Source organism: Setaria viridis, chromosome 3 (genome assembly GCF_005286985.2).
Source record: "Setaria viridis chromosome 3, Setaria_viridis_v4.0, whole genome shotgun sequence".
NCBI lineage: Eukaryota > Viridiplantae > Streptophyta > Magnoliopsida > Poales > Poaceae > Setaria > Setaria viridis.
In genome coordinates this window covers 9,553,076-9,578,228 of record NC_048265.2, presented here as the reverse complement: position 1 = coordinate 9,578,228, position 25,153 = coordinate 9,553,076, and the positions used below count along the sequence as shown (strand labels likewise).

Sequence of the window (25,153 nt, the reverse complement as noted above, 5' to 3'; positions counted from 1 at the left end):
AAAAAAGAAAGCTAGAAAAGGAACAAGCATCTGCCATTCATCAGGTACAAGGTTAACTCGTTACAGGCACAATACACGCTATCAGGCTACAGTCAAGTGAAAGCCAACAACGGGCAGTCAAATGTGTCAGCCGAACGAAGCATCAAGGTTGGGTGAAGTAAGTCACCGCGTGCACCACAAGCATAAGCAAATAAGTTCTTCCCGTGTTCCAAGACAAAACATCAGCGAAATAATCATATACAAGTGAAAAAGATCTGCCATCAAACTTTCAGAATACCATTAATTTTAATTATAATGAGCTGATGACTCGAGTGCTTTGAACATTTTACTCTAGTTACAAGGCCTTTCGGTAGGCAGTCCTAAATATATGTACAATAATGCACGGGAGACCTCAGACACATCCTCCTTACAACATGCACATTGCATGATCAACTTCTTCAAGCTACAAGATCACCCTGTTTTGTTTTCTAATTGTTTGATCTAACCATCATACAAACTCCAGCCAGCGCATATCAAAACTGAGTTAAGTTCCCTTGACATACTGATCTAGTACATGTATAATCACGTCAGCCTCTAGCCCGAAAGAACATTCTGTCTCGGAAATATTTCATCAGCCCTAGGGCACCTAATTCTGTACAGACCCTTAGGCCCTCAAGATGATGAATAGTAATGCCGCACAAATTTACAAACGCAATAAACAGATACTGACAGTTGCCTTCCGTTGAGGCCCGTCGCATTCTTGCAAATTTTGTTAAGTTTGCTTGGAAATCTCAAGCAAAGCATCCAAAACCAATATCCGGTGTTGCAGGTTACTTGAATGGTGCACTTTGCATCTTATGCTGCTCTGGTAGTCTGGTGACACAATGAGACCAGGCCTGGGAGTGGTGCCTAATGCTTAGTGTTCTGCATTGAGGACTCACTAAGCATAGAAACAGCATCACCAAGTGCACATAAGCATCACGGGGCCCACATGGCAACCCTATAACCTTTTTCCTTCAACAGAACTCTCACCGGATCTTTCACACAAGCTCAAGCACTTTGATGCTACCACTAGAGCTGGCAGCCACTACCATGTTTGACTTCCCTCTCCAACAAACACTGGACACAAATTGCTGGCTGTCTTCATTTGTCACTTGTCCAGTTATCGGGTCGATAGAACCAAACTTATGAGAAGTTATTGGCATAGGGAAGGATTTGTAGTAAGAAAATACCTGCACGCACCAAAAAGCACATGAGCAATCCTTCCACTGATAGATTCATCGATATGCTTCATTGAGATGCCAGTGAACAAATGGAAAATTTTATGTTTGCCATTAAGGAGGCTCTATATTTTTGTTCTAGCACTAAGCCAACCTATCATTTCGGAAACAAAATACCATCCAAAGGACGAGTGGCAAAAACAGAAGATGCTATTTTTCAGTGGCAAAGTCAGAATACAGATATATCCTAAGTGGCAAATCCAAAATTTTCCATGGTATGTGAGCTGCATTTCAGAAGCTGAAGATTTCATACTGCAATGTTCCGCTTAAACCTTTAACAGAGTGTACTTTCAACTCAAAATCCCAAACTACAAACAATTTACGTCAATCCAGGTTGCAATCTGTCACCTAGGAGTGCTACAGTAATAGCCATGGCATCAACAGGAGAATCTTCACTGTAAGGCTGAGAGAGGTGGTTTGCAATACACAATCGGGCGGAATCAGAAACTTGCTAGGTCTGGGCTGATCAAGTGTGTTAATACATTGTTTGTCATACTAGTGAGGAAAGGACCATGATAGGTTTAGGTTTAGAGACTGGGTCCATGGTAATCATCTGTGCTATAAGGGAAAAAAAACACAATTTCCTGAGCATACCAATGTGCTCAACACATAGCTGCTCAATCGAAAGTTTACAACTTGACAGACAGAACTCAATTCCTGACAGCGTCTTCACTAAAACATGTCGGCATGCCAAGGAAAATGTATGCATTACATTATTACATAAAACACTCACTTCATTGGTTTCGGAGCCACATGTTATGTATCCATCGTGAACAGATAACCCTACAAAATTCTGCAGAAGAAATTATTAGTAAGGTTGATTTCAGATTAATTCAACAAACAGGTTAACCTCAGAAAACAAACAAGCAGTACTAAAACTTTCTCATACCTTCTCGTTGGTATGACCATTCAGTGTCAGGCTGCAAGAATCAGTAGATAATCCACTGCAATTAGTCCGGTTAAGATCCCATATCTTCAATGTGTTGTCCGTTGATGCAGAGATAAGTGTTTCTGGATCCAAGAACCTTACATAACTGACAGCTTTACCATGTCCCGAAATAGTACACCAAGGGATCCTTGTGTTCCTCAGGTCATAGCAGTATATCTTGTAATCAGCTGAACCAAATGCTAGCATGTGGGAGGAGTATGGAGAGAATTGAACACAGCATACGTTGGCCACATTTCTGATTGTATCAATGCAATTTTTCTGAGAACAAGAAATTAAATGATATTAAAACGTAGTATGAAATTGTAGTTATGGAAGATAAAAGGTAAGGAGCAGTGGTCAACCCGACACACATGCACTGCAGATTTCTGTGTATTGCGATATTTAGCCTGCAGCCTTTAAAAATATGCTAGCTATCACCCAAGTGACAGCAAAAATATGGTAGCTAGATGAGTTTGATATTTCTCTTGTATAACTCTCTGTCTCACCTTAAGTATCTACTATTTGCGTGCTTTTAACTCAGGATATTGGAGATAAGAGTAAAATATGACATATATGTTCGAAATAAGGGCTCTAAGTAAGAAAACTGTCCAGGTAGAGAAAGGAGTGGATGTATTTCAGAAACATGCCTGGTTAATACTCCATACTTTCACGCAACAATCATCACTTCCACTTGCCAACTTAGTAGGGTCCACTTCTGAAAAACTCACAGACCAAGATCTTTTCCGGTGCTCTGTAAACTGTGTGAATCCTTGACCAGAGCTGGCATCCCATAACTGCATTTCACAATAATAATTAAGCTAAATAGCACAAAAGAGGGAAACACAGGAATAACACGCAGTCCATCTCCAGGACTGATGTTCATAACAGACAGGCTTTTGCTCTTTGTTAAAGTATCAAGAGAACGGCAAAGAAACATCCAAACCATAAGAAATGATAAACGAGTGGAGAAGGTGGCAGCTCAAAAATGGAACATGCTGGAGGTAGCAATTGAGCAGTGTTGAGTGCTAAAAGGCTGGACGATAAGAACTACTGCTTTTCAAATGAAGCAACTAGAAGATCTAGATATGAAATGGTGTTATTAATCCACCTTCATGTTTATATTTCCTGGCTAACATATTTCTATTCCCCTAGCTTTTCTTTTCTGTATAGAAACATCCTGAGTTCCTGACACAATGCAAATGTAGCAGAAGTGCTGAAAGTACCAGTAGCTACCATCAGATAACTCAACAGCTTAAGAATTTTAGCTGAACAGGTGCAACAAACTCAACAAAAGAAAATGCAGTTCTCAAACAGCGATCAGTATGCCTAAAGCTCACCAAATTTACCTTCACAGCACTTATCTCAACAATCAATCTACCTGTGCTCCCTCTCAGAGCACAACAGTACTGATAACATAGAAGACACAGAAGAAACTGGCACAGCAGACACTAGATTGTCCTCACAAAGGTAAAACTATGAGGACGAAGTTTAAATCAGTACACAGCTTGTGGAAAATAGATCTGTGCCCACAACATAAACCAATCTCACTAAACTGAAAGTATCTCGAATCCACAGTCACCATTTGGTGCATACTTGATAATAACAGCATCACCAAATTATATAAGATCAAATCCATCTGAACCAGATAAATGGTACCAGTACCATTAAAATTAATATAGAAAACTACAAGGAATGAAAATACGACACTTGTTTGTGGATGATCAGATAAACACGGATATTTAGGGAATTATATAGCAGCATGCAGTTAGATACATACCTGAACAGTGCCATCATAGTCTGTTGATGCCAGGTAGTTCTTTATATAGTTGTTCCAACAGACACAGCTAAGCTTGGACTTGCTAGGCATCTCTATCAATGGGTAATGAATATCAACACGATCGTTTAAGAGTGCATCAAATTCAAATATTTTTATTTTCTTTGAAACTCCAGCAGCAGCAAAATATTCTTCATCCCGATCGAAACTCAACGAACAGATCACATTCGGAGAGTTAAGTATATCTGCATTCTTCATAATTCCTCGCACCTCAAACCTACTGTGCCGGGCATATTTGCATAAACCATCGAAAAAGCTTCCAAGACGGTCTGTTTGCTCACCCATAGCATCAGAATCACTGCAAACTTGATAGAAATTTTCACGGACCCTCAAAGCCTCTTTATCTGGTCGTTTGATTGCATTAGTTTCACAGGCGTCCACAGTGGACCTCATTGAATAATATGCATTTTCAAGCTGCTCCAAATTCCTCATTACCCTCTCCTCGTATATGCTTGACTTGCACAATGATGGTACCAAACCTGACAGCAATGCATCTTGAGAGGCACTCACAGAAGCTCCTGACAAAGCACTAGAACTTGCCAGCACATCCGTGTCCACTAAACTAAATCCCATTCTTGCTGAGTGTCTTCTCTCAACCTCTGTGATGTCTGTTTGTAAGCTTCCAAGATCTGCTGATAACTTGGCAGCCTGCATCTCCTTTTCTTCTTTCAATTGAGAAAGGAAATTAAGTAGCAAACTAGATTCAGTGTCATCTTCACTGATGGAAACTGGTGTCTGCTCTAACAAGGACAAATCCCGACCCTCATTTATCAAGTCACATCCAAGAATGTCTCTGCAAAAACAGTAAAGTGGCTATTAGGCACAAACAGGCATATAATTATTATTTCCAGTCTTCAGATGGCAAAGAAACAGCATCTAGAAGGGGCACAAAAGGGATACTACTACGCAGATCTAACCTAATTTCCACATGCGATGAATGACAGAAATAGGCTTGGGAACATGAGTCTAAGTTGAACACTTCTACATAAACTTAACGGTCATTTCATTGCATAAAGCCATAAAAAGCTAACATTTAAATTCATGGTATGGGTTATGGATAAAACTAAAGAATCAGATAAAAACTTGAATTAGTAGTAAGAAGAGTATAGGTGCTGAGCATGGTAAGAGCTTATTTACTAACAAATATCTTAGAGCTCAAGCACTTCTTTTCATTCCATTGGAGAAATAATTGCTCGACTCAAGTGTAACTTACAAAATTCACCAAATATAAGGTGAATAGCCTTTATTTATATCAAACAAATCACTAATCAATAAGCAGTTTTCTTATTTTGTGCTCACAAGCAAGAGAAATGGATAAACTCACCTTGCTTTTGGTCTCGAACAAGGATCTGGGTGCAGTAACCAAAGGCAGAAGCCAGCCTCCTTAGGACTTTCTGAAAGAAAATTTGGAGGCAGGATGCGTTGGCGAAGATTTGACATTGCAGCACAGTGCACCTCCCATGTCTCAGAACAGCAAAAGAGCTGACAAAAATATCAAGTTCATTAAATACATTGCCTGCCATGCTGAAGATCTACACTTCCGTCAGAAACAAGAAGATACAAAATCTACAGAAATACAGGATCGAATGGAAAGTGGAGAAGTCCAACTCAAGCGTGGTTTCAGCTAACAAGCAATAAAATCTGTGCCTGATCCTATAATAACAAGAGACTAGGTAAAAGTAAATTGCATATGGTAAGAACAAAGGTATTGATTCCCATGTAACAAAGGCAATTATAGACTATAATAGTTTCATGGTCTTCAGGCTCAATAACAGTTGGAAACCACAACAGATCCATATGCACGCATGATGTACATATGCTGCATAGCAAGATGCTTTCAGCAATCCAAGCGCAGATGCGCCAATAAAAGCACAATGCCTATTGTAATCTTCATTTAGAAGGAAACACCTTGATACACGTGTCAAAAGTTCAACTGCTCATACTAGATTGAAGGCAAGTGAAAAGGGAAACAGTTTGATATACATGTGTCAAAAGTTCAACCGCTCATACAGTCATACTAGATTTTAAGCAACTGAAAAAACACTTGTTGCTTTTAAATGATTAATTATTACCACCCACAAAACTACAAATTGCAGTTGCACAATGTCACTTCCCTTCTATGAAATCCAAATTCGGAACTACTGCAGAAATGTCACAAAGGCAATAGACATACCTCAAATAGAAGAACCCCAAGGCTGTAGATGTTTGATGGGAATGTGCCTTTAAATTGACTGAGCTCTTCTGGGCTCATGTACCAGCTTTCCTCTAGATTCCTCAATTCAAAAGCTGGTTGTTGGTTGCCAGAACTAGATACATGTTGAGCACAAGATGTATTACTGCCATAAGGTTCGACAAACTTAAAACGTTCTCTGACAGTGTAACTATAATTTTCTGGCCTCAAAACACCTGGATTGACATCTTCATTTTGATTGTCGCCTCTTTGGTCAGTCCAAAAGGTATGTGTTGGTCGCCTGACAGCAACTGAGCCTTGGTCACCAACCTTTTGATACTTCAGCATTGAATTTCTGTGGCCATTAGACTCTTGGTGATCAATTTTCTGGCCCAAACACCTTTTTCTGTTCCCAAGATCTTCTCTAGTGACGTCTTGTTTGATTGATGTTGGCAAATCTTGTGCAGTGTAAGAACCAATATATTTAACTTGGTTTGAAGATGGAATTGTAAAATATGATGGTCGCAAATGTTGTAAAGTATAACCCTGTGCATGACACTTATCCACAAGATCAAGGATCTGCTTAAACAAATTCATTTTCTCAAACTTGCTCAATGTTTGCCGACCAGGCTTAATCAGTTCCCTCAGGCTTGTTCCCTCACAGTGAGATTTTGAAACATTTCCACCAGCACCATTAAGCAACGGGTCCACTCTGGCCATAGAATCATGCATTGAGGTAGGAATAGTCGGAATCTTGTCCGAAGGGACTCTGGGTCTTGCATTAGCTTGAGCTTGGACCTCCTCCCGTGCACCTTGGTACGCAACTCCTTTACCTTTTGATTTGCCATTAGGCGGTGATCCTAGAACCCCAGATGGAGGTGTTACAGTCTTACTTCTCATCTGCTCAAGAATTCTATTCGAGAAGCTGCTTACTTTAATAGCATTGTCCCTTTCAGGCCGATGTTCATTCTGATTCGGCCTTGCAGACAAGAGAAGCTGCTGACTGCGAAATGGCATCATGAACTCATTATTTACATTGCCAACACGACTCGTAGGTGTCTCCTTGCCGGACACATCGTTATTCCGTGAGATCATATTGTTGGCAAGGCTCATCCCCATATTTTCCCTGCTAAATGCATCACCAGCCCTCAAGTTTGCAACATCGCCATAACTCACTGCTGTGTTCTCCCTGCTGGCCAACTCGCTAGTTCTCCATGCCATCCGTGTAAAGTTACCCCACAGACCCTTGATAGCAGTAGGCCTATCCCCACTGCTTGAGCTTCCACCAGCCGAAACCTCAGGTTGAACATCAGTGTTGATGCAATTCTTCAATGTGAGCTCCTCCACCCTCTCTTCCGCGCCGTTGTCCAAACCACGCTGCGTCACGCTGTCCGGCCTCGATTCAGAATTGGACAGGCCAATGCTGGTGAGGCCCCTCGCGCCGTCCGAGCTGCCCCCGAACCCGCCCAACGAGGTGAAGAAGGAGAAATGCTCCGACCAGTCGATGTCCCGCGGGAGCAGCGTGGCGGGCATCTCCAGCGCCTCGCTGCCCGACGGCTGCTGCTGCTGCTGCTGCTCGGGCTGCCCATTCTCCTTACTTCCCTTAATCTGCACATCCCCTGCCGCGCCGTCGGCGGCGCCGCCCACCTCAGCCGCCGTCGTCCCTTCCATCGCACCAAACCTACCCTGCCAAAACCGCGCCCCCTCGGAATAAAGTCACACAGCGCAGAGGAGAACCCGATTCAGTGGCGGCGGGGAGGCATACCTCGTGGCGGGCGCGAGCAGAGCCGCCAACCCGCACCGCGCATCCTCAGCGGCGACCACAAGCCCGCCCGCCCGCCCGTCCCACTGCCGCCGTCCCCGAGAGCGACGATCCCGCGAGCGGCTGGCTGCAGTTTTCCAGACCACACGGGGTTAGGCGGATTCGCCCGATCCAAACAGCGACATTCGCAGCGGCGAAAGAGGGCCACACGTTACCCGGGGGGGCGCGGGGGAGCCCGGCCACCGGCGCCGGCGCCTGGCGCGGAGGGGGCGGCGACGAGAGGCGCGCCGGGAATTTCCCGAAACGGAAAGCCGCTTAGGTTTCCTTTTCCGTCTGCTTTTCCCCACCTCGAGCGGGCGAGCGAGCGGAGCGAGCGTGTGCCTGCGTGTGGAAGGAGGGGAAGCGGTGGAAGGACGAGGAGGAGGAAGAAGTGCGGTGCGAGGGGGATTACACGAATTTTCTTCCGACGCGGCGAGGGCGAGGGCGAGGGCGAGGGCGAGCTCGGCTTTTGGGGTCTGTGCTGGTGTTGCTGCCTCTTTTTCCGGTTGGGTTGGCGTCCGTTCCGTCGTTCACCGCCCGCCGGACGGCTCAGGCTTTCGGGCGGGCATCGGCGGGCGGGGATGGGTGGGCTCGCGCCCCGCAGCTTGTTGCAAGCAACCCTGGCCTCTTGTTTCCGCATTTGTTCGGTGCTCTGTGGTGGCCGGCTGCTTCCTGTGGCCACTAGTGGAAACTTTTACTAGACTCCAGCCTTTACACCCTCTACCATCCAATCCAACAACACTGGATTGGTAATATCCAACTGGTTTTTTTAAAAAGAAGTTTCAGGCTAAACGGAACTTTCAATTGAATTTCGAAATTTGGATTTTTTTTTTAAGTTCCAAGAACTCATTTCTCCAAAAACTGGGGTTTGAAAAAAAAACTGATCTAATATTAAAACAAGTAAGGCTTATACTCTATTTTTTCTAGGTCGGCCCCTAATCTGTCCGTCATGGTAAATCGGTGGAAAACCAAAGAAAAATCGGCTTTCCCTCCACTTGAACCAGAATATAGGATGCAAAACCGAGTAGAAATCCAAAAGCATGCGTAGGAGGGATATGATCCATTGATCTCAACCTTCCCAAGAAGCACTCCCTCCTCCACTTTGGCTACAGTTCATTTGTGAATAGAATACAAGTAAAATTAAGGAAACCCCATAGCCATCCACCATCACCTGCCATACGTGGCAACGATCGTAGCCATATTCCTTTTTGGCACCATGGTAAAAAAATATTCTTAGTTTGCATAGAACATACATGTATCTATACAAGTATTTTTTAAAATTTTCTAGCTATCTATTTAGTTCCAAACTTTAGAAACCAAAACGCTTGAAAAGAACATCTAATATGTTCTAGAGTAGAAAAATTTCATGGCAAAATAAAAATTATTGCAATTGACCAACGTCGGTGCAGGCTGGTTGTACTATATGCTACTTGCACTTAGAAACGGATCCACGTCTACTAACGCATGTACATGTTCAGATAATAATGGTGTTTGTTAAGCCGAACTATACGTGAAATGTGGTCACTTTGTATGGTACAACATTGCGATGTATCTTTTTTTTTCTCTTGCAACTCTCTTGCTTAAATAACAAAGATAGAAATTTAATGAGTATTTGATCGAAAGAACTAATTAAGTCAAAATTATTTTAGTTTTCTAGCAAATGTGTAGACATCCAATAAGTGCAATAAAAATTTAGTGCTAGAAATAAAAAAATCCATGAGATTAAAAAACACAGTTGATCTTTACCGTGGTAACGCACGTACATTTTGCTAGTCAATTATAAACTGCAAGACCTGAGCAAAATGCGGGCCGGACTGGGCACAGGCCAGGCCAAAAAAAAGCCTGGAATGATTCGGGCCCAAAAACCATGACCAAGCCCACCCGCGAACATCTTTCAAGCCGGCCATTTTGGGCTTTTTCGAGCAGGGCCGACCCGCACTTTTTAGTTGGAAAATAATTTTAAAACATAATCAGGCTGAAAAAATGCACGCCATCACGCCCCCGCCCTATAAAGGCCACGAGCTGGGCTTAGCCCGGTGGGCTCGGGCCGGGCTAAATATGCTCAGGTGCTCAATCAAAATTTTAATTAAGAATTATGGCTAGTAGCAATGCAGATCTCATCTGCAGTTCTGCACCTCTGTCGCACGCACGCATCTGCAACCTGGTCTATAACAATGTGTGGTAGGAAATTTGCACGATCTCATTATGCAACAGAGAAACAACACGTTGGAGGCTAGGGAAGATAAGAGATGGTAAAGAGGGAGGGGTTACTTGGCCTCGGCCGCCAGAATCTTTGTCTATAAAAACGTGGACTTATGTCTTCAAAATGTGTCCAAAATTGAACATGTAAGCGTCTCTAATGGCTCCCCAGCATCTTGCACCCTGCGTAGGCTGACTAGGCTCAGGCAACTTGGTTAAGCCCGTGTAGTTATGGAACCTTTGAGTACGTCAGAGTTCATGGGCACGAGTCCTCCTAGCCATGCAAATATGGTTTTCTAATCTGCCTATGGGCAACAGATAAGTAGGAAATTGAAGGTGGGTTGCTATTGCTACTTGCTAGTTTTAGTGCACACAACCAACCAGCTCCCCTGTACTGTACGGCTCGGCTCCACAGTTCACGAGCACGACCAGCTGCAACTACCGAAATTGGGCCTTGTCAAAATTGGGAGTGTCGAAATTACTATGTCGGCACTGTAGCACACTGTAGCATTTCGTTTGTATTTGTGAATTATTATCCAAACATTGACTAATTAGGCTCAAAAGATTCGTCTCGCAAAGTACAACAAAACTGTGCAATTAGTTTTTAATTTCATCTACATTTAGTACTCCATGCATGTACCGCAAATTTGATGTGATGAGGAATCTTCTTTTTGCATAGTGTCAAAGTTGGGAGTTGGGGGTGAAGTAACCAAGGGCTTAGCATGGCTTTGCCACTGACTGTGCAGGTAACAGCGGTGACAAACTGACAACGACAGGGTTCGTAAAGGGTGACGCCAAATAGCAGCCCGTATCAAACTTCCATCCGTTCTCTTGAAAGATTGAGATTTTTTTGGGAAAGAAAACTGAAGGGCCAAGCTTCCTTTTGTTTTGGCTAGTACCTTTTCTCTTTCGAATTATGAATGGAAGTCGAGGACTCGAGGCATGTTACGGGACGAAGAGAAACCAACGGCAGCACCATAACCTGGTGTCGGGGCCAGAACATCACGTGCTCCAAAATGTTTCCATCAATCCAGGCGCATGCAGTCCGGTGACAGATACCTCCGCCAGCCAGCCACGACCCGGCGGCAAGGCAAGCCAAGGCAGAGCCAGCCCAGCCCTCGGATGGTCACGGATGGCGAGCGAAGCCGCGCCCGATCCGCTCGGTGAGGCGCCGGGTCGTGCCGCGCGCCCGGCCGCGGCGGCCGCGACGTGGGGCGCTGCCCGCCACCACCCGGGGCCCCTAAACTATTCCCACCAGCTTCCCACCGCGCGATCTCGGTCTCGGTCCGGTCCATTTGATAAAATCGTGAGGCCACGAGCCGCCCCGGCGCCGGCCCCAGATTTTTATTGCCCATATTCTCGTACTCCGCTGGTCCAGCCAGCCAGCCAGCCGTCCAAGGTGGTGGGCGGGCCGTCGCCGATCCTTATCGCCGTCGTCTCCAACTCCCCCCATCACATCGTTTTCTTTTCCTCCCCCAGCTGCGGCTGCTGCATGACCAGTTACCGCGAAACCCAACGGGTAGCAACGGGAGAAAAAATTACAATTTCGCCATCTAAGTGGGTTTCGCCCGGATGTCATCCCGCAAATGAGTTTCGCCATATTGCCATTATAAAATGATGCCAACATGCTAGAATGCCATTTCTTCCTTTTGTAATCGGTTTTCTAATTCCTCTCTCCTTTTGCCATGTGAGCTGACTGTTATGGCCCTGGCCTCTACTCACGCCAGCTCGAGCTATTCTCTTGTGCCACCGTATTTCTCACTCGGCCCAGCCAAGGCTTGAGAGACCAAGTTGAAATGTGTCTTGGTTTATTTGTGATGAGTGATTGACGGGATGATTTGAAACTTTTACCGGTTGAATCCATATGTCATATGTGCTTGATTATGCTCACGACTAACCAGAGGTGTGGTGTTGTGTTGTGTTGTGGTGTGGTGTGGTGTGGTGTGTAAAACATATTATGTGTTTTGTGTCTCTTGGCTTGTGATGTGCAGGCGTAGGATGTGACATGGCGGTCGACGGCATGAGGTGAAGGTCAAGCAAAAGGTTCATGCCGATGAACAAGGGCTATAAAGGGTGGACACGAGTAGGCTTGGACCGAGGGACCCGAAGAGTCCGGACGGAGTCATCGGCGATCCACATGGTGCACGGAAGAGCAAGAGTACACGGACGGGATGGAGACAACGTCGGTCGAGTCAGCATGATGGAGGCGAGTCTAGTAGGCGACCCGGGAGTGGGAGCGAAAGACTTGGAGGCGTCGAAGACTTGGTGGAGGCTGGACATGCGTCGACATCAGTGAGTCACGTCTTGCGGGGCGTGCGAGAGGGTTTGGTCGATTTGACCTCAAAACCGAGGGTGAGTCACACCTTGCGATGTGTGCAAGATGGTTTGATCGGTTTGGCCTCAAAACACGCCTGCGGGGTGTGCAAAAAGGTTTGACTGGTTTGGTCTCAAAACTGGAGGGCGAGTCCGGCGCGGTCGGACGACGTCGAGTCGCAGGATATGTAGCACCATCATGAAGCTTGCGTCGAGGCGAAGCAAAGTTGTGAAGGCGCTGGGTCCATCCAATATACTGATAAAAAGTTGGACGGTTTTACCCCTATGGGGTATTTGAGTTGTATGCTTCATGTAAAAGGTATTCTTGTTATTTTTCGGATGCCTATATATAGAGAGAGATGGCTGTTGGGGCAGCTACACATCTACTAGACTCTTTGGTGGTGGGCTTATCATTTTGTTGGTAAGGACCTTTGGAAGGAGAGAGGGAGAGAGATGAGAGAATCTTTGATTTGATCTTTTTACCATCTTAGTTTTGATTGTGCTTAAGAGTGGCTTGTAATCAAACATGGTAGAGTAATCCAAAGATCAATTTTGTGCTCACTTGTTCCATCCCCTCAATATCTGAAATTTACCTTTTCCGTGATTTTCGAAGGTATTTTTGGAGATTTTTCGTTCTTTGTGTTTGATTCCAGATCCCGTGAAATTTGTGTGTGTGGGGGGGGGTTTGTTGCTATGATCCTTGTGAGCAACTTTGCTGTGATCCCTCCTCAAATCCCTCACTAATTTGGCTCATATTTGAATTTCCCCGAAATTCCACTTTTCTTATGTTCTTGACCAAAATCTTGAAATTCAAGGTGAAGTTTTGATCTTTTTAGGAGATTTTTTGGGCAAAGACTCACTCCATCCAGGCGAACCTTTGGCTATCATAAAGTTTGGACGTTATTTGATTGAGTTTTCCTTTTTCTTTGGATCTTGACCCGTGCAGTCAAAACACGAAGTTCCGATTTTTGCAACATCCTCTTTTTTGGGAGATCTCTATGGAATGGATTCTTTGATGGTCTTGGAAAGCTATGATCCAAATCTCATGAATTATGAAGTTCGTTTGTTCGAGGTTTGGTATTTTTCTTGAAGCTCGTACATGCTGTTTGGGCAAAATTAGAGGTTCCGGTTTTGAGAAGAGAAATCAGTAGTTCCGGTTTGAGAAGAGGAAACTTCAGTTTTGGAAGATTCCCCTCCGGTTTTGGAAATATTTTCCTTCAATTTTGGTTTCATATGCTCCGATTTTTCTATGATGCTTTTGTTTCCTTTTTAGTTTTTTCTGTATTTACTTTCACTTAATGTTAAAAATTTCCTAGTTTTGTTTCTAGGTTCAATTGTATTTTATTTGACTACGTGGATCTGACAATTCTATGGACGGTGAATTTTTGGATATAGGTTTAATTCGTTCGTTACAATAGAGAATTTTGATCTGCTCCCATCACCGTGCCCTCGCGCTGCCGTCTTCCTTGCTTGGCCCGCCCGGCCAAGACGGCAACAGCGCGATGCTTTGCTCTGCTGAGCTGCAGCCTGTTCGCTTCAGCTTATTCAGCCGGCTTATCAGCCACCAAACAGTGTTTTTCTCTCACAACAAATCAGCCGTTTCAACTTTTCAGCCGGCTTATAAGCTGAAGCGAACATGCCCTGATCTGCTTGCTCTGCTGAAGAAGGGCCAGAGAGCAAAGATTTTGGGAATGGGGTTGGCGTGCTGCTGCTGCTTTGGCGTGTGTGCTCGAGAGGGAAAAAAGTAGACGATGGTTGATTGGTTGTGGATTTGCAGGGGATTCAATTTGGCAATAGCTCGGTGGCTCCAATGGATTTGATGCTTAGAGTTTGGAATCAGGTACGCATGCAGCAAATCGGAGGGAAGACAGGAAGAGCAAGGAGCTGGTGCTTCGCATCGCTTACAGAAGAAGGGAGGCGGGGTGCTTCCACATCCCTGTTACAGACGAAGGAGCTGGTGCTTCCCATCCTTTGGCGTGACCTTTGCCGACCCGCCGATGGCGCCGCCCAGCAAGGAGCAGGTCGCGGCCGCAAAGTTTGGGGCTTGGACACGCCGCACGCAGTTGAGGCGGGGTGGAGTGGCCGCGCGGCGGCGCGGGACAGGGACGACAGCGCGGGAGTGGCGACGATGCACGGCCGTACGGGTGAGCGAGCTATACTAGGGGTGTTTGGATCCCGAGCTAAATTTTAGTCCTGTCATATCAAATGTTTGGATACTAATTAGGAGTGTTAAATATAGACTAATTACAAAATCAATTTCACAACCCCTAGGCTAAATCGCGAGACGAATCTATTAAGCCTAATTAGTCCATGATTTGACAATATGGTGCTACAGTAAACATTCGCTAATGATGGATTAATTAGGTTTAATAGATTCGTCTCGCGATTTAGCCTAGGGGTTCTGCAATTAGTTTTGTAATTAGCTTATATTTAGTCCTTCTAATTAGCATCCGAATATCTGATGTGATCTGAACTAAATTTTAGCTCCAGGATCAAACACCCCTGATGGGGCGTAACAGTCAGCTCACATGGTAAAAGATGGGAGAAATCAGAAAACCAATTGCAAACCCATTTGCGGGATGCTATTCAGGCGATACCAACTTCTGAGGATGGCGAAATTGTAAATTTCTCAGCAACGGAAGCCCGTTCGAGGAGGAAAAGGACGCGTGCAGCCACAAGTTTCTTTCTATTTTTTTTCTCTTTTTGGGAAATGTGTCGTAACACTTGACCTATCTTTGTGAGGTTGAGGTCGGCGTTGTGACAGCTACCAGCAATTGGGCACGTCGGTATGGGCGATCGAGCGCCGCTTCGCTTCGACCACGCTCTTGTTTCCCGGTTTCAACAAGATAACATATACTATTAGGCGCTATCTGAGGGCGACATTGTATAGTACCACACCACGGCGCCACTGCCATGCCATACATTCCTGCTCAGAGACCAGACCTCTGAGCACGCGGCTGCCGTCGCCTTCGTTCGCTCCGTCTCGCGTCGGCGAGGATCAGATCGTGCATGCAGTTGCCGTTGGGGAACCTGGAAAGCCGTCCCGCCGGGTGACTTTGCTTATTAAAACGTTCTCGCCGTGTGCCATGACGGCATGAGGCCTTCCCTTCATGCCGCCTTCTCTGGTCGGCGGCCGGTCCGATCCGTTCGCATCGTGCCCCACGCGCGGTGCAGCGGATGTGCCAGCGCGCGATCGGGATCGGCAATCGTAGCTCGGGGGTCGGGGATGCTACCGCAGTCCCGCTATAGACAGATGGAATTTTTGGCGTGCGGGATCCGGCTGTCAGCACAGCAAGTGTCATCTCCCTGCTCATGGATGCTGTCTGTCCTCCGATGATAATCCCATATCCTAATGGTATTATGTGCAACTGAATCCCATTTAGAATCCTAGAATTGGCTACTGTTCGGTCATTTGTCATTTGCATTGTTCAAATTCCTTCTCATCTCCTCATACGTGCACGGTAAAGTTCCTGCCGGCTTCTAAAAATATCCTTCTCAATCTAGCGAGAAATTCTGAAGGATGTAAACATGTTTGCTCCAGGAAACACAGAAGAGAGAAAGCAGTAACCGGGCTAGCCCCATGGCCATTGTCAATGGCCAAGCCCAGCAGGGAACCTTTCTTCTCAATACAGGCCCACATGTTAAGGCCGAATAAAGGCCGAGCCCAATCACATGCTCCCAAAAATATCGCTCGTGCAGGACCCAAAATATCCAACGCGTCAAGGGGAACAGAGAGGTTTATCCCTACCACTCCCGGTGCGGCGAGGGTGAGCGAGCGGGCAAGCAAACCCCCGCGGCGGAAATGGATGCCAAGCTGCTGCTCCCCTTCCCTTCCCCGCCCGCCGCTCTCCACCCGGCGGCGGCGGCGGTCCCCAAGTCCCTCTTCCTTGGGGCCTCCCTCCCTCTCCACCCGCGCGCGCCGCCGCCGTTCCCGCTGCGCCTCCGCCCGCGGCCGGCGCTGGTGGTGGCGCAGGCCGCCGTGAAGCGCCGCAAGGAGGTCCCCTTCGACAACGTGATCCAGCGGGACAAGAAGCTCAAGCTGGTGCTCAAGCTCCGCAACATCCTCGTCGCGCAGCCCGACCGCGTGATGAGCCTCCGCGACCTCGGCCGCTTCCGCCGCGACCTCGGCCTCACCCGCAAGCGCCGCCTCATCGCGCTCCTCAAGCGCTTCCCGGGCGTCTTCGAGATCGTCGAGGAGGGCGTCTACTCCCTCAAGTTCCGCCTCACCCCCGCCGCCGAGCGACTCTACCTCGACGAGCTCCAACTCAAGAACGAGTCCGAGGGCCTCGCCGTCACCAAGCTCCGCAAGCTCCTCATGATGTCGCAGGAGAAGCGCATCCTCATCGAGAAGATCGCGCACCTCAAGCACGACCTCGGTCTCCCGCCGGAGTTCCGCGATACCATCTGCCTCAGGTACCCACAGTACTTCCGTATCGTCCGGATGGACCGAGGGCCGGGGCTGGAGCTCACCCATTGGGACCCCGAGCTGGCGGTGTCTGCGGCCGAGCTCGCGGAGGAGGAGAATCGAGCAAGGGAAGCTGAGGAGAGGAATTTGATAATTGACAGGCCGCTCAAGTTCAACCGGGTGAAGCTGCCCAAGGGGTTGAAATTGACGCGGGGAGAGGCACGCAGGATTGGGCAGTTCAAGGAAATGCCATATATTTCGCCATATGCTGACTTCTCGCACCTGCGGTCTGGGTCTGCTGAGAAGGAGAAGCATGCTTGCGGAGTGGTTCATGAGATTCTTAGCTTAACAGTTGAGAAGCGCACGTTGGTGGATCACCTGACGCACTTCAGGGAGGAGTTCCGATTCTCGCAATCCTTGCGGGGCATGATCATTCGTCACCCAGACATGTTTTATGTATCATTCAAAGGGGATAGGGACTCAGTCTTCCTCCGCGAAGCATACAAGGACTCACAGCTGGTTGAGAAGAACAAGCTGGTGCTGCTTAAGGAGAAAATGAGGGCTCTCGTTGTTGTCCCGCGTTTCCCTAGAAGAGGTGGGGCTAGGACCAGTGAGGAAGCTGAGGGAGCCAATGGAGCTGTGCGATTGTCAGATGAAGGAAGTGACGAAGAATATGATGAAGATGAGGGACTGTCAGATATGGAAGATTTTATTAGTGAACTTTCTGGTGGCAAATCGGATGGTGGCTACCAATGGGGCGATGGTTGGTTTGGTGAGAATGATGACGCGCCGCCAGACTTTGCAGACGATGACTCAAGTCCACAAGAAGTTGAGGTTACTATGAAAAACACTGATGGTTCTGCCAATGGCAGGGCAGCTGTTCCTGTATTTCCTGATGGCAGACCAAGGGAACGGTGGTAAATTGAGCTGTTTTAAGCTTTTGGTTGATAGAATTATTAGTCTCAAATGCTAGTTCTTTATAATATCTAGCTGCAAAGCTGTTTGTCTATTGAGGTGCCCTACTGATTTTTGTTACCGAGAACATCAGTAGAACACACTTTTGAGGAACCTACATGATAATGTTGAAAATTCTACAAGATTAATCCTCTGGTGAATGTTAAAAATCACAGATTTGCAAAACTATAGTTGACAGAAATGTGTGTATAGTCATCACGAGTCACGGCTGGGGTTCAGGTTATTGTTCTAAGATTTGAACTGTATGATCAGTCATATCTTGATATATAAATATCCATAGTGTTATATGTAAGGATTGTGTTTCAAGAGACCGTGCATGAATACCTAACATCTTTGTTAGACATCTTGACCTTTTCATTACAAAAAATATTTCAGTTGTTATGAAGTCATGTAGAGTTTTCTTTTTGTCTTTTTAAGGAATAAGTCATGTAGAGTAGTAGCTCGAGTTTTGAGTGGACTGGGTGGCAGATAAATGGATAATAGTAGTGTTTAAACTTTGGCGCAATGATGCCTGTAGTTCATTTTGTTTCCAAGACATACTTGTTTCTTAGTAATTGCCACTGAACCAAGTGCTTGTTCAAGTGGAAGCCACAACAAGAAGGTGGAGGCAAGAAATGCGAAATGCAAACAACTGGAATAGTGGAATGCCTAAACTGAACTTAAAGGTAAATAAGTGGCACTGTTAAAATTCAATAACACATTCATCACTTCAGTTTACTCTTGTCATTCTATATCCATGGTCTGAAATCTGCCATTTTCAGAAATTTGGGAGAGGTACAATTCATCATTCCTTGTGATATAAATTTTGTTCTGACCTGTATATAAGGATTTAGTATAAGAAAACATATTAATCTACCATCTGTTAGCTATGTTGGCCCTCTCTTGAAAAAAATGGTGCTCCGCTGTTTACTCAGTTAAATACAGCTACAGCCTTGTAGTTCATAATAGTTGCTTTTTAACCCTTTGCGGAACCATGCATGTAGTTTCAGTTGTTCCAAAGACAAGCTTGTTGTTTGGAAATCAGTCATCTGTTATCAGTCTTTGTAAGTGCCAGCGTTAGCATGGGTGTTAAACCTTCTTTCCTTGGACATGTGTTAGACCTTTTGACTTCTTTCCTTGGACTAGTGTTAGACCTTTTGATTTCTCCATTAGCTGGTGCCAGTGCCTGTTAAGTCTGATGACAAAGAAACAAAGAGATGTTTACTCTATAAAACCAATAAATGAATGGATGTACCTTGCAGCTTAATATGTTGGCATTCTAAATCGAATGTGAGTTGATTATCAGAGGTGTGATTTGGTTCCCTTCTTTTTCTGCGATGCTTGAAATCCATTCTCAAGTATTGTTTGGAGTCTAAGGAACCTATTGAACCAGAACTACTTGTATCCTCACTGCCCAAAACCAGAGGTTCAGTTTCCGTCCTAGTTTATTCAGAAACTGAGCTCTAAGTGTATTCCTTCTATTCACATCAGTCATAGGAAGACTTTTACGTGGAAAATTTTTATGTAACTTTTGGCAAGTACCGTGATTTTGTTTTTGTAGAGAATAGCGTATGCTCCTTGGTTATTCAGTATCTGCACCTGGTTTCACGTGCTTGTTCTCCTTTCCAAAAGTCTCCCATCTTGCAGCATCGAATCCCATTTGTAGCAATAGCTTTTCTTTTTCCTCTCTACCAAAAAAAAAAAACAGAACATCTCGTTGGTTTGTTTACACATCCTGCATTGAGATCTTTGCCGTCGTACGGTAACAACCGACAGTTCCAAATTGCCAATGGAGTCCTGGCCGGCTTGCCGTGGGGACGAGAAAGACCTGACCAGTTGCGTACCTGCACTTTTGGCTTTTGAAATCTTGAATTAGCTTTCCAGTTCCAGATGCCTGGTGCGGTATTTCAGTGTGGCCCTGGACTTCATCGACTGGCAGGTGCGCACTGAAATCGTGCACCCAGTTTTAGGTTTTGCGGCACTGAAATCGTGCACTGTCACATCGGATGTTCAGATGCTAATTAGGAGGACTAAATATGAGCTAATTATAAAACTCATAGCAGAACCCCTAAGCTAAATCGCGAGACGAATCTATTAAACCTAATTAATCCATCATTAACGAATGGTTACTGTAGCACTATATTGTCAAATCATGAACTAATTAGGCTTAATAGATTCGTCTCGCGAATCGTGCACTGTCACATCGGATGTTCAGATGCTAATTAGGAGGATTAAATATGAGCTAATTACAAAACTCATAGCAGAACCCCTAAGCTAAATCGCGAGACGAATCTATTAAACCTAATTAATCCATCATTAACGAATGGTTACTGTAGCACCATATTATCAAATCATGAACTAATTAGGCTTAATAGATTCGTCTCGCGATTTAGCCTAAAGGTTGTGCAATTAGTTTTGTAATTAATCTATGTTTAATACTTCTAATTAGTATCAAACATCCGATGTGACAGGAGCACCTCAATCTCCCAGACACCACCTTACTAGAAACAATATGGATGAGGTTCGATGGGTGAATCCTGCTGGTTGCCCGACTGGCCACCCGGAGAAGGAAACTGCAGGTAACACTGTTGAAATCTGCAGGTACATGGACGCGTTTGCTCGCGCGGGCAGGGATCCAGTGAGCCGTGGCTGCTTGGTGGCAGTCAACGAGTCAAGCGCCCGGGTCGCTCGCGTGGCCCGCTGGGGCGTCAGCGTCACCGGTCACAAGCTCTCATACACAGCTACCTCTAATTTCCCGGTCAAACCGTCAAACACTCAAGCCCAACACCAGCAGAGGTCGATGCCGACGGAGAAAACTTTCCAGGCGAGCGAGCCACCACGTCCCCGTCCTGCCGTCAAAGTCGCCAGGCCGAAGCAAAATGAGACAACCCGTGCTACTGTTTGGCGTTGCCTCGCCCTTTTCCTTTTTCTGTTAAAAAAAAGAAGGGTATAGTGGTCTCGATCTGTCGCTGCTACAGCTCGATCGAAAGATGCTTAGCCATAGCATAGGTGTGCATGGTAAGGAACCTTCTTGGGTTTTGGGTAGCAACCAGCAGAGGAACTTCGAGGAAGAAGAACCTGCACGCTGTGGTCGTCTCGTTTCCCAACTCAAAACATGCTATCGAGAGAGAGAGCTAGGCGTTAACAGCCGTAGGAACAGTGTAGATTTCGCGCGAACTGCACGATTGTGCGGCGGAGCATCATCCCTCGCCGTTGCCGGTCGCCACGCCGCCGAGGAATGAAGGAAGGAACCTTCGTTGAATCGTCTTGGGTCTGGAACATGGAAATCCAGGCCGTAGAAAGTTTTGAGGGAGAGAGCACTGAGAGCACGCCCGAATGATTGCGACATCATATCCGCCCTCGCTCGCGGCTCTTGGGTTGGATTTGGGACGTGGAAACCGATCGCTTTCCAAGAGTGCTCGGGCGTCGCGGCTCTACGACTCTTCTTCAGTTCTCCGCAAACGATGCTGACTTTTCTCCGCTTTCTCCTTCTGGAGACTGCGGAACATACAACTTGTACGTACACGTAAGGCCAGCTGGTCCTGGATGACGCCACGAGATCCAAGGCCCGGTGCCTCACTGATGACGTCGGGTAAAGGTACTTCACTCCGGTCAGCCTTCGGCAGGCCGCTTTCTGCGCACAAGAAAAACGAGGGCGAGTTTGGGAACTAGAAAGCGCTACGCAAGCCGCCGCTTCTGGAGCAACGCTGCTGGCGCACCTTGGCGGCTTGGCCCAGCTGTATCTGACTCCTGGTGTTAGAGTTTGATCGGTTCAACGATGGAGTCGGATCCTATCTCGCGCCCTGATCCGGGGGTGCACAACCAACTTATGATTGCGGACCTCCTGTCGTGCAGCACTATAAAGAGATAGGCAGGGGGCCGGGGGCACGCACGCCAAAGTTCGTCGCCGTGCCCCACTCGCCCACCTGACAAACCTTAGACCCGATCTACTAGGTGTTGTAGCGGCGGGAAGCACCACCACCACCTGCGCCGCACCACCGCCGCCCACACTCGCTGTCGACACCGCCACCATTGCCCTCACCAACATTCCCATGGTTTTTCAGGTTAGTACTCGACTAGACCTAAGACATTGTTGGTTATCCTAAGATCAAGTGTTATACCCACTGGATGAACCTCAATGGATCACTGGTTAAGTTTTTTGAGTTAGTGCTAAGCTAATTTAGTTCTATCAATGGCATTAGAGCCAAGTTTGGTGGTTATCTAGATTGGGGAAGTTTGTCTCACGAATGGAATCCTGCCGGTGAGCACACACGCACACACAGAGAAGTTTAGAAGGAGGGGATTTCGATCTCAAATCAAAGAAAGAACCTAACCCTAAAGATGACGACCACCGGACTTCAACCGCCGGCCGCCGGTAGTCAAACCGTAACCCAAACGAGAAGATCCAGAGAAAGGGAGAGGGGGGTTGGGGAGCTTACCTTTACTTCGAATGTCACTGGATTTGTTCCGGGAAGAAGCACGTCGGCGGCTCTAGATGCACGCGCAGGCTCTGCATCGACGATCTTCACGCCACTAGTAGCCGGGCTTCGCGCTCTGACGTCGGCGAAGGAACACCGGATCTGCTCCGGGAAGAGGCCACGGAGCCATCACCTTCGAGAAAAGGGGCCACCGGCGGAGGGGATCCACCACCTCCAAGAGATCCCCCTCTCGCAGTGCCGCTCGACGGCGACGCACTCACCCTCGGGTGACTGCGCTACCCGCGAGTGGGCCTGCGGAGGGGGCTGCTGAGCTCCAGTCCTCTGCACCACCGCCTTGCTCGCTCTCGCTCGGCTCGCTTGCTCTCACGCGCTTGCGGCTAGGGGCGGAGCGAATGCGCTAGGGTTGCGCCCGGGGAGCGGACGCGAGCGAGTTTTTTTCGCCCGAACTCGGTGCTTGGCCGTCGATTGCGATCGTACGGTGGATATCCACTGGACCGGCTTTCAGCCAAGGCAGGAGGAAGCATTGCCGGCCTAGGCCCAGGTTGCGGCCTGGGGAAGCCGTGCGTGCATCAGCACCGGCTAGGCTGGGCCGTTTTCGCGAGTGGGCTGGCAGAACAGTAAGCTTTAGGCCCAGACGGGCGCAGGAAAGCTGGGCCTGGTAGGCCGTCAGCTGGGCCCTTTTCTCGCGTGGCCAGAAGAACAGTAGACTTTGAGCCCTTTTTTTTCTTTTTCCAGTGAATTTTCGTATTTTTCCTGGAAATTGATTAATGGCTCAAATAAAATTAGTTTTGAGGATTTTTTCCTATGGGTAGAATCCCCTTAAGTTTTCGCTGTGTTAAGTTTAAGATAAGTTGAATTTTTTGCATTATTTTGCCAATTTATGCGTTAAGTTAAAGTTTTAGTCTATTTTTCAAATTTTTTTGGAAACAACGGGAAATTTGATTAGAAAAAGTAAGTTTTTTAGTATAATAATTTTATCTACCGACCAACGTTGTTGATAAGACTATTATGCTAATAAGTTTTATTTTATCATTATTGATTCTATTTTTGCCCAACAGTGATATAGAATTAATATTGAGAAGTGTCATGTTTTAATTTGACCAACGTTGAATTAACTCAATTTTTTTCTGAATTTTGTTTTCAGGCAATCCATTAAGTTATATCTTGTCCATAGAGCCCCTCAATGAAGGGAATTACAGCTCATTGTGAGAGAAGGTTGAGACAGCGCTTGCGCTGTCGGATGTTGATCTCGTACTGACGGCTGCATGTCCCATTGCTCCTGAGGACCCCATGAGGGGTGAAAATGAAAGCGATGAGGATTTCACTGCTCGAGTATGTGAGCATGCACTTGTTAGAATGAAGTACGATCTTGATCATGCGCAGTGGGATCAATCGAACCGCAAGTGCTTGATGGTGATTAAGAGCTCCATTGTGGAGGATATAAGGGGAGCAATCCCAGAATGTACCACTGCTAGAGAGTACCTCAGAAAGGTGGAAAATCAATTTACTGGCTCTTCAAAAGCTTATGCAAGCACTCTTATTAAGAGGCTAATCACTGAGAAATACATCGGTGGAGGGGTAAGAGAGCATATATTGAGGATAAGTAACATGGCATCCAAGCTCAAGCTTATAGACATGGGGCTCAGTGATTAGTTTCTAGTTCATTTAATTTTTGCCTTCTTACCCAAAGAATTTGAGGATTTTGTTGTTAACTACAACTCACAGCCTGACAAGTGGGGCATTGAAAAGCTTATTACCATGTATGTGCAAGAAGAGGAGAGAATTAAGGGCTCACGTGGTGATTCTATCAACTACGTGAGGCAAAACAAGAAGAGAAATTATTATAAAAAAATTCTAAGCCACAAGGGAAATCTCAGTGGGACAATACCTCCTCTTCTAAGACACATGGAAAGGCTCCACAAAATGATCACCCATCAGAGGTCAAACCTTGAAGTGGTGGACAAGGACACTTGCAAGTGGTGTAAGAAGAAGGGATGCTATCAGAAAGATTGTGTGGATTTCCTGAAGCATCTGCGTAAGAAAGGTGAGGACCTTATTACATTCGTAGATGAGTCCTTGTATTAAGTTATGCAAAATCTATTTGGTGAATTGATTCAGGTGCAACTATTCATGTTGCAAATTCATTACAGGGATTCCATACGAGGAGGACCCTGCAAAGAGGAGAAAGAACCATTAAGGTAGCAAATGGCGTCGAAGCCATTGGAGAACTCCCATTAGAATTAATTGATGGTTTTGTACTTCATCTACGAGATGTTCTCTATGTACCCTCTTTGCGTAGAAATTTAATAAGTGTCTCGCGCTTAGATAGTGATGAATTTTCTTGTCACTTTGGTGATAGATAATGTAAGATTAAGTTTAATCACAAGTGTGTTGGTCTTGCCTTCAGACAAGACGAGATTTATTTGCTATCACTTGGTGATAATGTGAATGTTGTAATCACTGATAATGTGAATGCCTCCTCATCTATGAATGTAAGAAATAAGCGGAAAAGAATTGATGACGTATCTTCAAAATTATGGCATTGTCGTTTAGGCCATATTTTGAGGGGGGGTATTGAATCAATTCTTCCGCCCTTAGAATCTTTAGATTTAGAGCAATGCATCGATTGTATTAAGAGAAAGTACGTTAAGAAAATTAAGAAAGATGCTAAACGAAGCGCGGGAATTTTAGAAATAATTCACAGAGACCTATGTGGTCCATTTCCTGTGATATTTGTGGATGGTTATGATTTATGTATAACATTCATAGATGGTTATTCATGTTATGGCTATATTTATCCAATTAAGGAACGATCAGAAGCGTTGGATAAATTTAAGATATTTAAGACTGA

The 25,153-nt window shown here is 46.0% G+C and overlaps 2 protein-coding genes and 1 long non-coding RNA gene across 4 annotated transcripts; 2 read left to right on the top strand and 1 right to left on the bottom strand.

Moving 5' to 3' along the window:
* Nucleotides 1-255: 255 nt before the first annotated feature.
* Nucleotides 256-8,542, bottom strand: LOC117848018 (protein SPA1-RELATED 2). 2 transcript variants are annotated; one of them, XM_034729320.2, is made up of 9 exons: nt 8,169-8,542; nt 7,957-8,080; nt 6,195-7,877; nt 5,346-5,503; nt 3,965-4,814; nt 2,835-2,981; nt 2,149-2,466; nt 1,993-2,052; nt 256-1,211 (listed from the first exon to the last, which is right to left on the bottom strand). In XM_034729320.2, the coding sequence occupies exons 3-9, from the start codon at nt 7,860-7,862 to the stop codon at nt 1,020-1,022; spliced, it is 3,393 nt and encodes a 1,130-aa protein (XP_034585211.1). In that variant the 5' UTR covers nt 7,863-7,877; nt 7,957-8,080; nt 8,169-8,542; the 3' UTR covers nt 256-1,019. The 2 variants fall into 2 exon arrangements, with proteins under 2 accessions (XP_034585211.1, XP_034585212.1); XM_034729321.2 differs by having other exon boundaries at nt 6,195-7,872; nt 8,169-8,187.
* A 7,694-nt stretch (nt 8,543-16,236) lies between these two features.
* Nucleotides 16,237-18,012, top strand: LOC117850385 (protein WHAT'S THIS FACTOR 1, chloroplastic). The gene has a single exon (XM_034732210.2). The coding sequence runs from the start codon at nt 16,307-16,309 to the stop codon at nt 17,828-17,830; it is 1,524 nt and encodes a 507-aa protein (XP_034588101.1). The 5' UTR covers nt 16,237-16,306; the 3' UTR covers nt 17,831-18,012.
* A 2,264-nt stretch (nt 18,013-20,276) lies between these two features.
* LOC117850425 (uncharacterized) lies at nt 20,277-24,776 on the top strand. The gene is made up of 3 exons (XR_004639258.2): nt 20,277-21,927; nt 23,447-24,346; nt 24,453-24,776. It is a non-coding gene; the product is annotated as an uncharacterized lncRNA (long non-coding RNA).
* Nucleotides 24,777-25,153: the final 377 nt, after the last annotated feature.

Excerpts from the sequence above, each read along its gene's own strand:
- LOC117848018 (XM_034729320.2), bottom strand. The coding sequence starts at position 7,862 with ATGGAAGGGACGACGGCGGCTGAGGTGGGCGGCGCCGCCGACGGCGCG. Across the intron at positions 5,504-6,194 it reads TTGGGGTTCTTCTATTTGAG|CTCTTTTGCTGTTCTGAGAC; the intron begins GTATGTCTATTG and ends TATTTTTGTCAG. Across the intron at positions 2,053-2,148 it reads ATGGTCATACCAACGAGAAG|AATTTTGTAGGGTTATCTGT; the intron begins GTATGAGAAAGT and ends TTTCTTCTGCAG.
- LOC117850385 (XM_034732210.2), top strand. The coding sequence starts at position 16,307 with ATGGATGCCAAGCTGCTGCTCCCCTTCCCTTCCCCGCCCGCCGCTCTC.